This window comes from Pristis pectinata, chromosome 3, assembly GCF_009764475.1.
Source record: "Pristis pectinata isolate sPriPec2 chromosome 3, sPriPec2.1.pri, whole genome shotgun sequence".
NCBI lineage: Eukaryota > Metazoa > Chordata > Chondrichthyes > Rhinopristiformes > Pristidae > Pristis > Pristis pectinata.
The window spans coordinates 106,844,371-106,859,751 of record NC_067407.1 but is presented as its reverse complement, the minus strand read 5'-3'; the positions used below and the strand labels follow the sequence as shown (position 1 = coordinate 106,859,751).

At 40.0% G+C, this 15,381-nt stretch overlaps 1 protein-coding gene across 3 annotated transcripts in view; it reads right to left on the bottom strand.

The window, feature by feature from the left end:
- Positions 1-15,381, bottom strand: part of lpgat1 (lysophosphatidylglycerol acyltransferase 1) — a 57,363-nt gene that overhangs the window by 21,647 nt on the left and 20,335 nt on the right. For all 3 annotated transcript variants that reach the window (XM_052010895.1, XM_052010896.1, XM_052010893.1), the window contains exons 6-7: positions 11,928-12,195; positions 2,097-2,223 (exon numbers count right to left, since the gene is read on the bottom strand). In XM_052010895.1, coding sequence (XP_051866855.1) covers positions 2,097-2,223; positions 11,928-12,195 — 395 coding nt within the window. The remainder of the gene's footprint in view (positions 1-2,096; positions 2,224-11,927; positions 12,196-15,381) is intronic.

Here is a 15,381-nt window from a genome sequence, read left to right as displayed (position 1 = left end):
ACCTGCAGAGAAAGTAGTATTTCAGGTTGGGACCTTCCATCAGAACTAGTAAAATTAGTTATTAAACATGGTGCAGATAACAAGGGGAGGGGGAGAAAATAAAGGAAATGTTCATGATGGGATTGAGAGAAGGAGAGACTATGATACAAGTGGTGGTGCTGACTGAAGGAGGGTGGGGAAGAGTTGATCTGTCTGGAGATGTAAACAAAAGGAGATGAATGGGCAACAGAGGAGACTGGAAAGAAAAATAACACTGGAGCCGTACCACTGGTGGAAATCTGAAATAGGAAAGAGAGACATGCTCAGCAAATCTGGGAGCATCTGTGGAGAGGGCAAAGTGAAGCTTATATTAATTTTGACATAGGTTAGATTCATTCACAGAATGAGATCTTTGATTTGGCAGAAGTGAAAGGAGTTAAAAGGATGACCTTCTATGAAAGCTGGCCAGCCCTGACACAAACTGGAAGGACTGGTTATCTCAAACTGTAGAATTCAATGTTAAGTCCTGAAGGCTGCAGTGTCCCTCAATGGAAGATAATATTGCAATTTTGAGCTTATGATGGGATTCATTGGAATAATGCAAAAGGCCAAGGTCGGGTGCAAATGGGATGGAGAATTAACTTGACAAGCAACTCCCGCTGACCACTTCAGACTGAATGGAAGACTTACACAAAGCAATCACCCAATCTGCATTTGGTTTCTCCCATACAGGGAAGACCACATTATAAGCACCGAATCTAGTCATTTTAATTTGGATGTACAGGTGAATCATTCCTTCACCTGGAAGGATCTTTTAGTTCCTGGATGGTGGGGAGGGAAAAGATAAAAGTGCTGGTATTCCATCTCCTGCAGTTACATAGAAGGTGTCACAAGGATTGGGTGTTGGGAAGATGTAAAAGTGAACCAGGGAGCCATAAAGTGAATGCTTAAAGAAGAGAGGAGAGAGAAATGTGATCAGTGGCAGCAACACACTGAAGGTGGCAGAAATCATGGAGGATGATCCATTGAATGTGGAGGCCCGTGATACAGAGGGCGGGGATAAGGGGAACTTGATTCCTGTTGGGAGAGAGAACAAGGAGTGACAGTAGAAAAGAAGGAAATAGAACAGATGTAGTTGAGAGCCATCAGCTATGGCGAAGGGATACAAAGAACAAGAAATTTTGGAAGCACTGTCATAGAAGGTAGCATCATCAGGACAGTTACAGCGGAGCCAATGAAACTGATAGAATGGAACGGAGTCCTTGCAGGAATCAGCATGGGAGGTGTTGTCGAGATAGCTACAGAAATGTGTGGATATTAATCAAACTATCCCCCCTGAGATGGAGATAGAGAAGGCAAAAAAGGGAAGAGTCAGAGATGTAGAAACTGTCAGCAAAACTGATTACACTTTCAAGTTCGTAGGAAGCAGGTGATACAGTTCATCAATGTATCAGAAAAGGTGATGGATCGAGACAGAAGTGCCAGACTGTAGCTCAAACAGGAACTGTTCCACATATACCACAAAGAAAAAGGCAGAGCATGGATTCATTTGCAGAACAACATCATTGATTTGGCAGAAGTGAAAGGAGTTGAAAGGAGAGATCGTTGAACATACTCCCTTTGTTCTCACGACCCCTCCCCCGCAAGTTAAAAATGTCTCATTTCTTACTTTGCCAAGTTCTCATACAAGATCATTGACCAAGAACAATAACCCTGTGGATCTCTCCACAAATGCAATCTAACCTGCATTTTCTGGTTTTTATTTAATGTATCTGAGGATTTGGATTATCTACAAAATAAACTAAACCTATTACTTGCCAATACCAATAAAGGTATGCAAGTATCATCAACACTTCCCTTCCCAAAAGTGTTTTTTCAATATTCTGAGATCAAGACGACCAAAGCAACTGCCAATTTTTATGATCGGAATGGGTCTTAAATCTATACCCATTTTAGAAAGGCTATGGTCAGCTTTCTATAAGCCACTGAATAGAAGAACAGGCCCCTCTTGCACACTAGTAAGCAAACATGTCATCCCAAATTACAGATGCCCATGGTTTATCAATCCACAGTTGTTACATGAATGGAGTTAAAGAATTGAATTAAAAAGGACCTACCTGTAGTGAACGTGTGTGATGGTTGGTTCTCTGTAACCAATGATCCATGTCTGGATGTCTATTGGCTTTGCTTTCTGATACGCGATGGTTATGTCTATGACCCACTGGAGACCTTTGTGTTTGGCCACTATATTGGACAGAGATAAGAAAAAAAACTTAATGTAAGAAAACTTATGCTTCTACTCCTGTGCAAGCCTTTATGAAATCCCTGAGATAGTGGGGATGCTCATGTATTCTGGACACTTTATTCTGAATAAAAATGGTTAAATCTGTATCACAGCTGGTTGCATTAAAAACCAAGTTGTGTACGTAGAGTTCTAATTTTCCTATAATTTAGGACAATTAACAGATATAATTTCTTTGGTTGGGAAATTATAATAGTTGTAAAATTCTTTATTGAAATGCTCGTAAAGGAATACAAGACCATTGTCATTTATCCAGATCACAGTTTATGCAGAGAACACCAAAATTAATCTATTTTTTAAAAAATGAACATATTACCATTGCAGTAACAAGGGTTAGGCAATAATGAACGACTTGCTTAGATACAGCAGAGATTAGTGAAGAGTAACCCATATTTGTGGGGGACTGGACACCCCCATATTATACCAGTTAAGAATAGAAAGTTTCTATCCTTAAAGTACATTAGTAAAACTTGTGAGATCTTCCATTTGGATTTGAGAATTATGATAAACAAGAAAAATACTATTGTTTGATCCACTCTGCCCCATACAGTTATTGTGTGTCTTGAGCCCCACGAGACACATTATTTTATGGTAATCCAAACATTTTAATGGTTTCTGTTTACTGATACTTGTGGCAGCACCGTAGTGTAGCAGTTAGTGCGATGCTACTACAGTGCCAGTGATTGGGGTTCGATTCCCGTCGCTGTCTGTAAGGAGTTTGTGCGTTCTCCCGTGTCTGCGTGGGCTTCCTCCGGGTGCTCCGGTTTCCTCCCACATTCTAAAGACGTACGGGTAGGTTAATTTGGGGGTTTAAAATGGGCAGCGCGGACTCGTTGGGCTGGAAGGGCCTGTTACCACGCTGTAAATAAATTTTTTTAAAAAATTTCAGAATTTTCTAAAATGAATCCAAACTCTCAAAAAGCCATGGTAGAATTTGAAATGTTATTCTTAGTCTGGATCTCTGAATTAACAGAGCAGTTTCATAACCTCCACACGATTATACTCTCTTCATTTGTCAAAGAAAGAAAACGGTTAAATTATAATTATAAATCACAAGGTTTCACTGAAAAAAAATTGCAACTTCCCTTTAAAAAATACTGTGGTTACTAATAGCCACATAATTTGTTCAGGTAATATAATGATCAATGTTATGAAGTATAATTCTATTCTTCCACTACATATCAATCATTTCATTCACATTATTGCAGCTATTACATGGAATGAGTAAATACTTAGCTTGCTTTCTTAGCACCCTTAATCAAGCAATTTGTTGTTTGTATAGAAAACAGAAAGGAATGTCAGCCCTATTCACCATCATATTTTTAAAAACATACAAAGGCTGACTTTCCTTCTGAAGTTCCAACTACAGAAAGTACTAACTTAGTGGCTTTGAAAGCCCATACAAACTATACCAGACAGTGACAAAACTCAGTTTTACTGAGTTGTCCATTTAAAATTAGTAAAGCTTTATAAATTGTGGGTTCAGATTCAATGCCTAAAATATGATCTGAGTCACTGCAACAGGTGAAGTGCTGCAATTGGCTTAGGCCTCCTGCACATTCCTTCCAAAGAAAGCAGATGTCAATTGAGGACAGTTGGCTGCGATACCAATTACATAGCTTGCTAACACTCACCATGGTCTTACTGTAACACTTTGTGATCACCTACAAGTCATTTTATCTATGGGCAGAACCCAGAGCAGTTTATGGTGTGATGCTCAGTCATTTGCCAAATACTAGAAATCTTTTAATATTAGCTGATAAAAATTTTTGTTAGCAGCACTTTTAGAAGCAGTGGGCGACATGCATCTTCTTCTGGGAAAAAAATGAAGAGATAAGCCTTTTATTTGGCCATTCCGGTTATGCTGGATTGGAACTTTTGAAGATTCACTAGCAGCCACCATTGTAACTGCTGTCTTTAAAGCCTTCTCCAATCAGAGTTCATGTGAATGGCTGCGGGAGCCCAAGATTGCCTGCTGTTTACCTGGCTTGCCCACACCATTGATGAGGGGATCCCACTGCAACCAACCCCCCCCCCCCCCCCCCCCCCCATAGATCTCAGTGAGTCAATGGTACCTCACTGCCTATTGCTGGTGATGCAGGCATGCGAAATGCAATCCAAGTTGTAGCTTAACCAGCCTTCTGGATTTCTACATTTCTACATCAGCCCTCCTGATCTCCAACTTCCCCCTTAACTACCATTGCTAAAACTCAATTTCCACCCTCTTCCCAGCTAACCATCCCTTGACCCACCTACCTCTCCCCAGCCCATCCCCACCTCCAGTCTCTCTGCAGCATGCTCCACCCCAATCACCAGCCTCTCCTCGTTAACCTTCCCCATGCTGATCTCTAGCTACCTCCCAGCAATGCAAATGTTCAATGTGCAAAGTCAGTATTAACAGAAAGATAAAACAGATACTGATTTCTTGAGATAACTTTCAGGCATTAGTAAGGTTTATCTTTAACAGATAGCATTGAAGCTAACCAAACATGTAACTCAGCAATATTATCAGGGTTCTGCTAAGTTTTCAACTCCATATGCCATATAAACATATTGCAAGCCAAAGCAATTAACTTGAGAAAATTGCCTCCAGATTCCTCTTAAAATGGATGATACTAAAATAGGTGGTATCGTAGATAGTGAAGAGGTCATCAAAAATTACAGGGGGATCCTGATCATCAAAGCAAGTGGGTTATCTAGGTGAGAATGGCAAATGGCATTCAATCCAGCTCAGTGCAAGGTGTTGCACTTTGGGTAGTCAAACCAGGGTAGGCCTTGTACAACGAATGGTAGTCCCCTGGGGAGTGTTGTGGAACAGAGGGATCGAGGAGTACAAGTACATAGTTCCCTGAAAGTGGATCACAGGTGGACAAGGTGGTGAAGAAGACATTTGGACATGCTGGGTTTCATCAGTCAGGGCACTGAGTATAAGAGTTGGGACATTATGTTGCAGTTGTACAAGATGTTGGCGAGGCTGCACTTGGGAGTACTGTGTACAGTATTAGTCACCCTGTTGTAGGACAAACGTCATTAAGCTAGAAACAGTGCAAAGATTTACAAGAATGTTGTCAGGACTTGAAGGCCTGAATTATAGGGAGAGCTTGGGCAGGCTAGGTCTTTATTCTGAGTGAGGGGTGACCTTAGAGAAGTGTATAAAATCATGAAGGGCATAGATTGGGTGAATGCACACAGTCTTTTTGCCAGGGAAAGGGAATCAAAAACTAGAGAGCATAAAGGTTTAAAAGGGACCTGGGGGGGTGGGGGGGAAGAAGGGGGGAAACTTATTCACACAGAGGGTGGTGCATATATGGAATGAGCTGCCAGAGTAAGTAGGTGAGGTGGGTACAATAACAACATTTAAAAGACATTTGGCTAAGTTTATGGATAGGAAAAGTTTAGAGGGATATGGGCCAAATGGGACTAGCTTGGGTAGGCACCTTGGTTGGCATGGACGATTTGGGCTGAAGGGCCTGTTTCTGTGCTGTATTACTCTGTGACTTTATAAAATGAACCATATGTTACCGATCTGTGTTACTTTATTGTATACACTATATATTACACCTGCCTGTACACAGCATATCACAAAAGTAATTTTGGTGATGTTGTTTAGACTTGTATTTGTCATCACAAAAGACAGTTTTGAGTTTTCCTCTGGATTTGAGCTCAATAAAACTGCACCATTATATTTTCAGAATCAAGAGCAGCATTTATTGCCTTGGTGGTGAACCAATACAACCATTCTGGAGAAGGTACTCCTCTGGTACTGTTGATTAGGGAGTTCCAGGATTGAGACAGCAAAAATCAAGGACCACCAAAACGTTTCCAAGTCAGGGTGGTGTGCTTGTCCTCCTTGATGGAAGAGATCATGAGTTTGGAAGGTGCTTTCAGGAGTAGCCTGGGCAAGAGACTGCTGCACATTTTGTCACTGGTACACAGTGCAGCCACCCTGCACCAGTGGTGGGGGGAATGATTGTTTAGGGAAGTTTATGGTGGGCCAATCAAGTAGGCTGCTTTTTCCTGGAATGCACTGAGTTTCTTGACAGTTGTTGCACTCATCCACAAAAGTGGAAAAGTGTTCCTTCATGATCCTGTTCTGTGCCTGTACAGTGGCATGCAAAAGTTTGGGCACCCTGGTCAAAACTACTGTTACTGTGAATAGTTAAGTGAGTAAAAGATGACCTGACTTCCAAAAGTCATGAAGTTAAAGATGACACATTCCTTTAATATTTTAAGCAGGATTACTTTTTTATTTCCATCTTTTACAGTTTTAAAATAACAAAAAAGGAAAAGGGCCCGAAGCAAAAGTTTGGGCATCCTGCATGGTCAGTACTTAGTAGCACCCCCTTTGGCAAGTATCACAGCTTGTAAATGCTGTCTGTAGCCAGCTAAGAGTCTTTCAGTTCTTGTTTGGGGGATTTTTGCCCATTCTTCCTTGCAAAAGACTTCTAGTTCTATGAGATTCTTGGGCCATCTTGCATGCACTGCTCCTTTGAGGTCTATCCACAGATATTCGATGATGTGTAGGTTGGGGGACCGTGAGGGCCATGGCAAAAACTTCAGCTTGTGCCTCTTGAGGTAGTCCATTGTGGATTTTGAGGTGTGTTTAGGATCATTATCCTGTTTGAGAAGCCATCCTCTTTTCATCTTCGGCTTCTTTCTATTTATTCGTTTATTTATTTATCTATCTATCTATCTATTCATTCATTCATTTTACAGGCAGTGTGATGTTTGCTTCCAGAATTTGCTGGTATTTAATTGAATTCATTCTTCCCTCTACCAGTGAAATGTTCCCTGTGCCACTGGATGCAACACAAGCCCAAAGCATGATCGATCCATCCCCGTGCTTAACAGTTGGAGAGGTGTTCTTTTCATGAAATTCTGCACCCCTTTTTCTCCAAACATACCTTTGCTCATTGCAGTCAAAAAGTTCTATTTTAACTTCATCAGTCCACAGGACTTGTTTCCAAAATGCATCAGGCTTGTTTAGATGTTCCTTTGCAAACTTCTGCCACGGAATTTTGTGGTGAGGACACAGGAAAGGCTTTCTTCTGTTGACTCTTCCATGAAGGTCATATTTGTGCAGGTGTCGCTGCACAGTAGAACAGTGCACCACCACTCCAGAGTCTGCTAAATCTTCCTGAAGGTCTTTTGCAGTCAAACGGGGGTTTTGATTTGCCTTTCTAGCAATCCTATGAGCAGTTCTCTCGGAAAGTTTTCTTGGTCTTCCAGACCTCAACGTGACCTCCACCGTTCCTGTTCACTGCCACTTCTTAATTACATTACGAACTGAGGAAACGGCTGCCTGAAAACGCTTTGCTATCTTCTTATAGCCTTCTCCTGCTTTGTGGGCATCATTTATTTTAATTTTCAGAGTGCTAGGCAGCTGCTCAGAGGAGCCCATGGCTGCTGATTGTTGGGATAAGGTTTGAGGAGTCAGGCTATTTATAAAGCTTTGACATTTGCATCACCTGGCCTTTCCTAACGATGACTGTGAACAAGTCATAGCCCTAACAAGCTAATGAAGGTCTGAGACCTTGGTAAAAGTTATCTGAGAGCTCAAATCTCTTGGGATGCCCAAACTTTTGCATGGTGCTCCTTTCCTTTTTTCACTCTAAAATTGTACAAAACAAAAATAATACACTAATCTTGCTTAAAATGTTGAAAGGAATGCTTCATCTTTAACTTTACGACTTTTGGAGATCAGTTCATCTTCTACTAACTTAACTATTCACAGTAACAGAAATTTTGACCGGGGTGCCCAAACTTTTGCATGCCACTGTAGATGGTAGAAAGGCCGTGGAGTGTCTGGAGGCAAGTCACTCCCTGTAGGATTCCCAGCCTCTGACCTGCCCTAGTAGCTATGATATTGACGCGGCTGGTCCAGTTGAATTTCTGATCAATGGTGACCCCCATGATGCTGATGTTGGGAAATTTGGCAATGGTAGTGTAACTAAATGTTGATGGTCAGTTGGTAGACACTCTTGTTGGAAATGGTCATTGTCTGGTACTCTTGTAGGACGAATATTACCTGCTGCTTATTAACTCATGTTTGAGCTTTGATTATTAGGGACCACTTCCGTATGAATGCAAGCAAACAAAGGAGCAAGCAAACGCAGGTCCAAACATCAAATCTACTTTGTTGTGAAATCAGAGAGAGCAACACAAATCTCCATGCAGACACACTTGAAGACTATGACAAAGTGCAAATTAGTTATCTCCCAACATCAATACCTTTCTTTAATGTGAGATCACTCAAGAATTTCTTCAATATTGCACGACATAAACTACTCTTTCGGCATATCAATAGCCAGAATATAGAACCAATGCCAAAAACTCAGCATAGGAGCAAAACTGGCAAGATTAAACCTCTCCATGTTGTATGGCTATAAGATGTAATTATAAGACAAAGGGATGTGAAAACAGGAACTGAAGACACATTCCAGGAGCAAACACTAAACAAGGATGTTAGTAACAAAGCATCTCTGAATCTGCTAATTGAGTGTTGGGGACATAAACCCAAGTTAAAAAATGGTTTCCAATAAAAAAAAGTTTTATTATTTAACCAAGTTTTCATTGTTAATGTTCAATTCTTCTGTTCACAGTAAAGAAAGAAAATAGATGACTGCTCCCTGGAATCAAAATAGCAAGACAAAACAGGTGCACTTGTGGCTAGTTTCAGAATATGTGGAAATACAGCTTATACAAGTAAAACTTTATTCTGGATTATCTGACACCCATGTAAACATGAGGTAAGCTACACCTAAGTTGAATTTCATAACCAGCTTTGTTCATGTAAACACAAGATAAGCACTGAGGTTATGAAACAGAGTTTCCAGCAACTGTCAGACCCAAGATAGACAAATGTTGGGGGGGGGGGGGGGGGGGGGGTGGGGAGGGGAAGAGAAAGAGAGGAGGAGAATTTGGTGCATCATTTAATTTACTTTCCTGGCTCTTTGAAAATGAGTCCAAATGACACACTGAGTCACACATCCATAGGAAAAGGAATGGACAAAGCTATGTTAGCAACACTTTTGAAATACTATGTTTATGCCACAGCTCGGCTGTAGCTTTTGGCCAAATATGTACACTGACTGATATCTCGACACTTTCTCACAATGTCCTGTTAGTGTTGACATTGTGGCTTTGATCAAAGTATGCTCTCTTACAAACTTGCTGAGCACCAGCAGCTTCAGGCCAGTCTTCTTTTGTGGTTGTAATGCTGTGATTCAGTAAAGCTTTTTATTCAGATTATTCAAACCTGTTTAATGTAAGTCAAAATCACTGGCTTCTTTAACATCTGCACATGTCAAAGCAAACACTACTTGACTTAAAGAACAATTTTCCCTTTTCAACAGCAAGTTTTTTTCCTCTTTTGTTTTGGCTTGCCTAATATTTACATGCCTTTAGAGAATCACAGCTCAAACGCCATCTATAAATTTGCCAATGACACCACTGTTGTTGGCAGAATCTCAGATGGCAATGAGGCGGCGTACAGGAGTGAGATAGATCTCGGCTGGTTGAGCGGTGTCGCAAAAACAACTTTGCACTCAACGTCAGTAAGACCAATGAATTGATTGTGGACTTGAGGAAGGAGAAGTCGTGAGAATACACAGCAGTCCCCATTGAGTGCTCAGCGGTGGAGCAGCTTCAAGTTTCTGGGCGTCAACTTCTCAGAGGATCTATCTTGGGCCCAACACATTAATGCAATCACGAAGGCGGCATCCCAGTGGGTCTACTTTATGAGTTTGAGGAGATTTGGTACGTCACCGAAGAATCTTGCAAATTCCTTCACTGGAGAACATTCTGACTGGTTGCATCACCACCTGGTATGGAGGCTCCAATGCGCAGGATCAAAAGAGGCTGCAGAGGATTGTGGACTCAACCAGCTCCATCACAGGCACAACCCTCCCGCCATCGAGGATGTCTTCAAGAGACTGTACCTCAAGAAGGTGACATCCATCATTAAGGACCCTCACCACCCAGGACATGCTCTCTTCACGTTACTACCATCAGCAGGTACAGGAGCCTGAAGACCCACACTCAACGTTTCAGGAACAGCTTCTTCCCCTCCATCAGCAGATTTCAGAACAGTCCATGAATCCATGAACACTAGCTTGTTATTTCTCTTTTGCACTATTTATTTATTTTTGTAACTCAGTAATTTTTAGGTCTTTGTCTTGCACTGTACTGCTACCACAAAACAACAAATTTCACGACATATGTCAGTGATAATAAACCTGATTCTGATTCTTTGTTGTGTTATTACTGCATCCTTTATTTGTAGTCATTGACCTGTTTATCCTAAATGTAATCATTGCCTCTGCTTTGGTTCCTTTGTGGCAAATTTTTCCATAATCTGACACCCATTTCTCTCAGAATCCTTACAGTTACCCATTCTAATCCTAAATCAGAGTTTAGCTCAAGTTCATACAAAAGTGCAACGAATATGTTGTTGCGTGTGCACCAACTATTTCATAATTTTAAGAAATGGCTTCAGTTTCCTCCTGAATACAGTTGAAACTGCTTGAAGTCACTCAGCAAACAGTATTTCTACTTGAAATCATTGCAGTGAATGCAAGTTGCAATATTCCATACCTTTCGTTCTCCACAAAGCTGTAACTGTCTTAGCATTTCTCAATTAAGTTCAACTGTTAGGACTTGGTGATCTCTCTTTTATTTTTAAAACAAGCACTGTATTCAACTTAGAATATCACCTCTCCTCCATTCTTATCTCTCCACCACTCTGCAAACTTTATAACCAAGAAGTACTACCAAAGGCACAGCGACACCATTATTGATGGCCGAGGGGAAGCAAAGAGTCAGTTTGGAAACCTATCCTGATATGCTGTGGAGATTTTAATACACAGAGAGCAACTGAATCCCCACCAGATACCAAGCTTCGCTTCTTGGAAAGTGAGAGACAACTGTCTGAAGTAGTTGCAGTTGAGACTCCTGCAAGTGCTAGTGGGAACCTGGGGACACCGAGATGCCCCAGCACCAGGGTCAGGGGAAAGAGGTAAACTTCGGAATCCAAATGCAAAACATACCTGTGCCACAAAACAGTTCTGTAAAAATCTTTCCCTTGTAAGTGTCCAAACTCCAGCCTCACCCCCCCCACCTTCCCTCCCCAGTGGGGCCTGGGAAAATTATAGAAATTACTTATGTCTGGTTAGCTGAAAAGGGTTTGCAGAGACTTGTACCCTTTCTTTAGGGATTTGTAAACAGCCAACCCCTGCCCCCTTCTCCATCTCTTAAAATGCAGCCAGTTTTTTTCATTTTTGCAATTTTATCATCTCACCCAACCTCATTTTGGGGGGGATTAAAATTACCCCCAGCACTTCTGGTTAAGTTATCCTGTGCAAAGTTGTTGGGTCATTAATTCTATTTTCTCCTCCTCCTCACTGAAGCACATCCAGACAAAAAAAAATCCACTCAACGAATTTAAAGGAAGATATTCCTTGATATCCAACAGGAACTAAATCTACTCTGAAAAGGGCCTTTAACATCTGAAGCATTAATGCCCACATTCTTAAAACAATTTGTAAATACACCTTATTTGAAATATCTGAAAATTATGCCCTGTAACTCAGCTATGGACAGACTTCCTCTATCAAATAACTATTGCCATCTTCAGTTTGACACTTACCTGCACCATTAGCATCACCAATTGCTCCATTTTCATGCTGTGCACACAGGGTTTGCAAGATCACTTCAGTAGCTCCCTGTCGGGGCAGAGTTACATGTTTTAGAAATGGCAAGTTGTTCTTCTTAGCAAATAATTGGCTTGTTTCTCGCCTCTTTCTCAGGAAACCTCCTTCAGGAAACAATACAATCCACTTCCGACCTCGGCTCCTGTAGTACTTTTCTAAGTGCTGCCGAAGGAGAATCAGTTGCTTGTCACGGTGAGCTTTACCCTGGAAATTGCAGCAGTGGAAACAATTTAGTTTATAGGTGAAATTCAATGAATATTAAAAAAAAAGATTCAAATTGGCATAATACCAGCAAAGTATACAAACTGGCAATATCATAATACAGATATGGATGATGAGGCTATTTGGATCAGCTTCCAAAGTAAACCTCAATGTTCTGTGTTACTCAGATGTCATCAATAATTCCAATAATTTCATCCCAAACACAAAGTTGCAATCTGTATTTACAACATTAAAATCAAGAACTCCCCAATATCATTCTCAAATTTCTCTTCCACCTTTTTAAAACAATGCTCCCTTTCTTTTTTCTTGGCACAACTCCCTACTCATCCTCAAAACAGTGGCAGGGGTCTTATGCAAAAGAAAACAGCAACAAGAGGCAACACTTCCCTGGTCCAGCACCAAAGTGTCAGCCTATGTTTTTATACTCTAGTTTCTGCACTGAAACTTGAACTTTTACTCAGGAGTGTGCCACGAGCTGAGCAATAAATCAGGAGATGAGATAACTCTTGTAGAGGTCTGCTCAAGGATAAAATTGAAACATGACCCAAGCACTTACAATTTTTTTTTCCATTCTGACACAAAGGTATTTGGAGACAAGCAGAAAAATACGACTTGCACATACTTTGCTATTGATCAAGCCAAGGACACGTGGAGTAATACTAAGCAAAGGATCCTGACTTGAATAGACGCTGACTGATCCAAAACAGAACTGAAATATTTTAGTAGACTACACATCCAACCAAAACGATCAAACACAGACATGCTTGGGTCAGATTGCCTGGGTCAAAACAACTGGGTAGATCAACAACTGCATTCTTGATGCACATTGGATGGAACCCGATTACAATATTTTACTTCTATAAGCTTGCCAAAGTCTACGAACAGAAATAATAACAAATTGTATCACTTACAGTGAATGATTCATCCAGTGTCTACAAGGAAATTGCAGCTCTGATCAGGAAGTTACAACTTTAAGTACTAATGAATTTAATCAGGTATCATTCATACCAGAGACCATCAGTCATCAGGAGGACACAAGTTGGAGGAAAGGAAGGAAAACAATCATTCACTTAGGTCAAGATCACGGGAAATGGACAGGGACCGCTTGCCAAATGAATGAATCTTGACAAAGGAAAAGAGCATTTTGCCTGTCATTCACCATTCTATCCCAATGCTAATTGATCCGTACTTCAGTGCTTTTAACCAACTCTTCACCACATAACCAACAAAAATCTTGTCAGTCACTCAATCTCAGTCTTGAAAATTTTGAATGACTCCTGCAATCATTGTATTTTGACAAAATTCCAGATTTCCACAATCTTGTGTATGGACAAAGTGTCATCTGATTCCACTCTTGACTGGCACAGGCCTGATTTTAAGATTTCAACCCTAAGTTACAAGATATGTGAAGTTATAAATTGTGATAAGAAGGTCTTGCAAAAAGTACATTCATATCACTTAATTTTCAGATTAAAATTAGGTTAGAATATTTTCTCTATATTTGTGAGTGCAACTACAATCATTCCATCAGGTAAAACCAAATACAAGTACAGCACCAACAAAATTATATTTTCACCAACATGAAGAAAAACAACTACATCTTACTGATGCAAATCCACCTTCACGAAATCCTGTATCATCTTCACAATGAACCCTAATCGCTGAATATCTGACAGCATCACTTACCAACACACAGAATATATATACATATATATGTATATATGTATGTAACCTGGCTATTCTGGTTCATATTGCTAAAATTCAGTTCATGAATGCAAGGGTGAATATGGTTGTAAAATACATGGATAAAGAATCACTGTCTTCAGTATTGTTTAAAAAAAAAGGGGAAATTAAAAGTATTCCTTGAGGACTTAAATGCATAATCATATTTTTACCACTGTTTTAATAATCTGCTTCTATATTAGCTTCAGATTACAAAGCAAATCTTTATACATGATCTTATCACAAGCATACATAGATTCACAAAAGACATTTGAATTAATAGAATTTTAAAGGAACAATTTACACAAATCAAAATGGTTGCTCTTTGTTCAATTCCTCTAGTGAGACTGTTGCTATTAATTGGTACTCTTGAAATTTATCTTTAATGGTCATAGTCTATTTAAATAATAATCACTTTTAACAAGTTTACCCAATATATTTAAATTATTTTCATTTCGACACTTGCCTTTATTTTTATCTGGCACTTAAAAGTCATCTCTCCAGCATTCATCCAGAACACTGAACTTCCACTACACTTCCTCCAGCTAATACTCCTGAAAGTGACCAAACTCACTAGTCTGCAGTGTGCTTCATCTTCTGAATGAAAGGCCCTGGTCTGGTGTGGTAATTAATTCCCTTTGGAAAACCATTGTTCTCAAAATAAAAATGAATCCTATCATCTCTTGAATATGCTCCCAGCTTTGACCAGGAGGAATGGCATAAATCTTCAAAGTACATCCTCATTTACTAACTATATTACAATGAACATGTTGGGATGAGAAAAAAGTCTGATAATTGACACATTTTCAGTCAATTCCATTTATAATTTGATTCAATGCAAGTAACGTGTAAAATAATTTTCATTTTTATTACATTTTTTAAAAACCATTCCAGTTCTAATTTGCAATTCCACCACCAAAAGAAGCATCCCTAGCTAATGAAAACTAAAGCCTTAATTCCAGCAAAACCACCCACTTAACCCTCTGACCTCAGCCTCCACAAAAATCCTTTAATCCCACGTTAGTTCACTTCCTAGATGATTGACATTTGCAAATCCATCTAGTGACCAAGCACCAAACTAGCATTACCAAATACAATGAGCTTGAGAACCATCTCTTTTCAAAAAAATGCATTAAGTTGGTTGATAAAGTGGATTACCTGCAAACGTTTTTGCTCCAAGTCATAAAATTGTGGGTTCAAGTCTGATACAAAGGCTGCAGCTCAAAAATCTAGGCTGATAGTGCAGATGTGCACTAATGAAGTGACTCTTTCAGATGAAGCATTAAATGAAAGCTTTACCTGCTCGATTGTTAACATTGGAAGAAAACCATGTAGCACATCTTAGAGAATCAGAATTATGACTTGTACCTCCAGCCAAAACACAGGCTGGCTCAATCAACATAAAGAAATATAATTACTTGGTCACGGTCTCATTGCTGTTTGAGA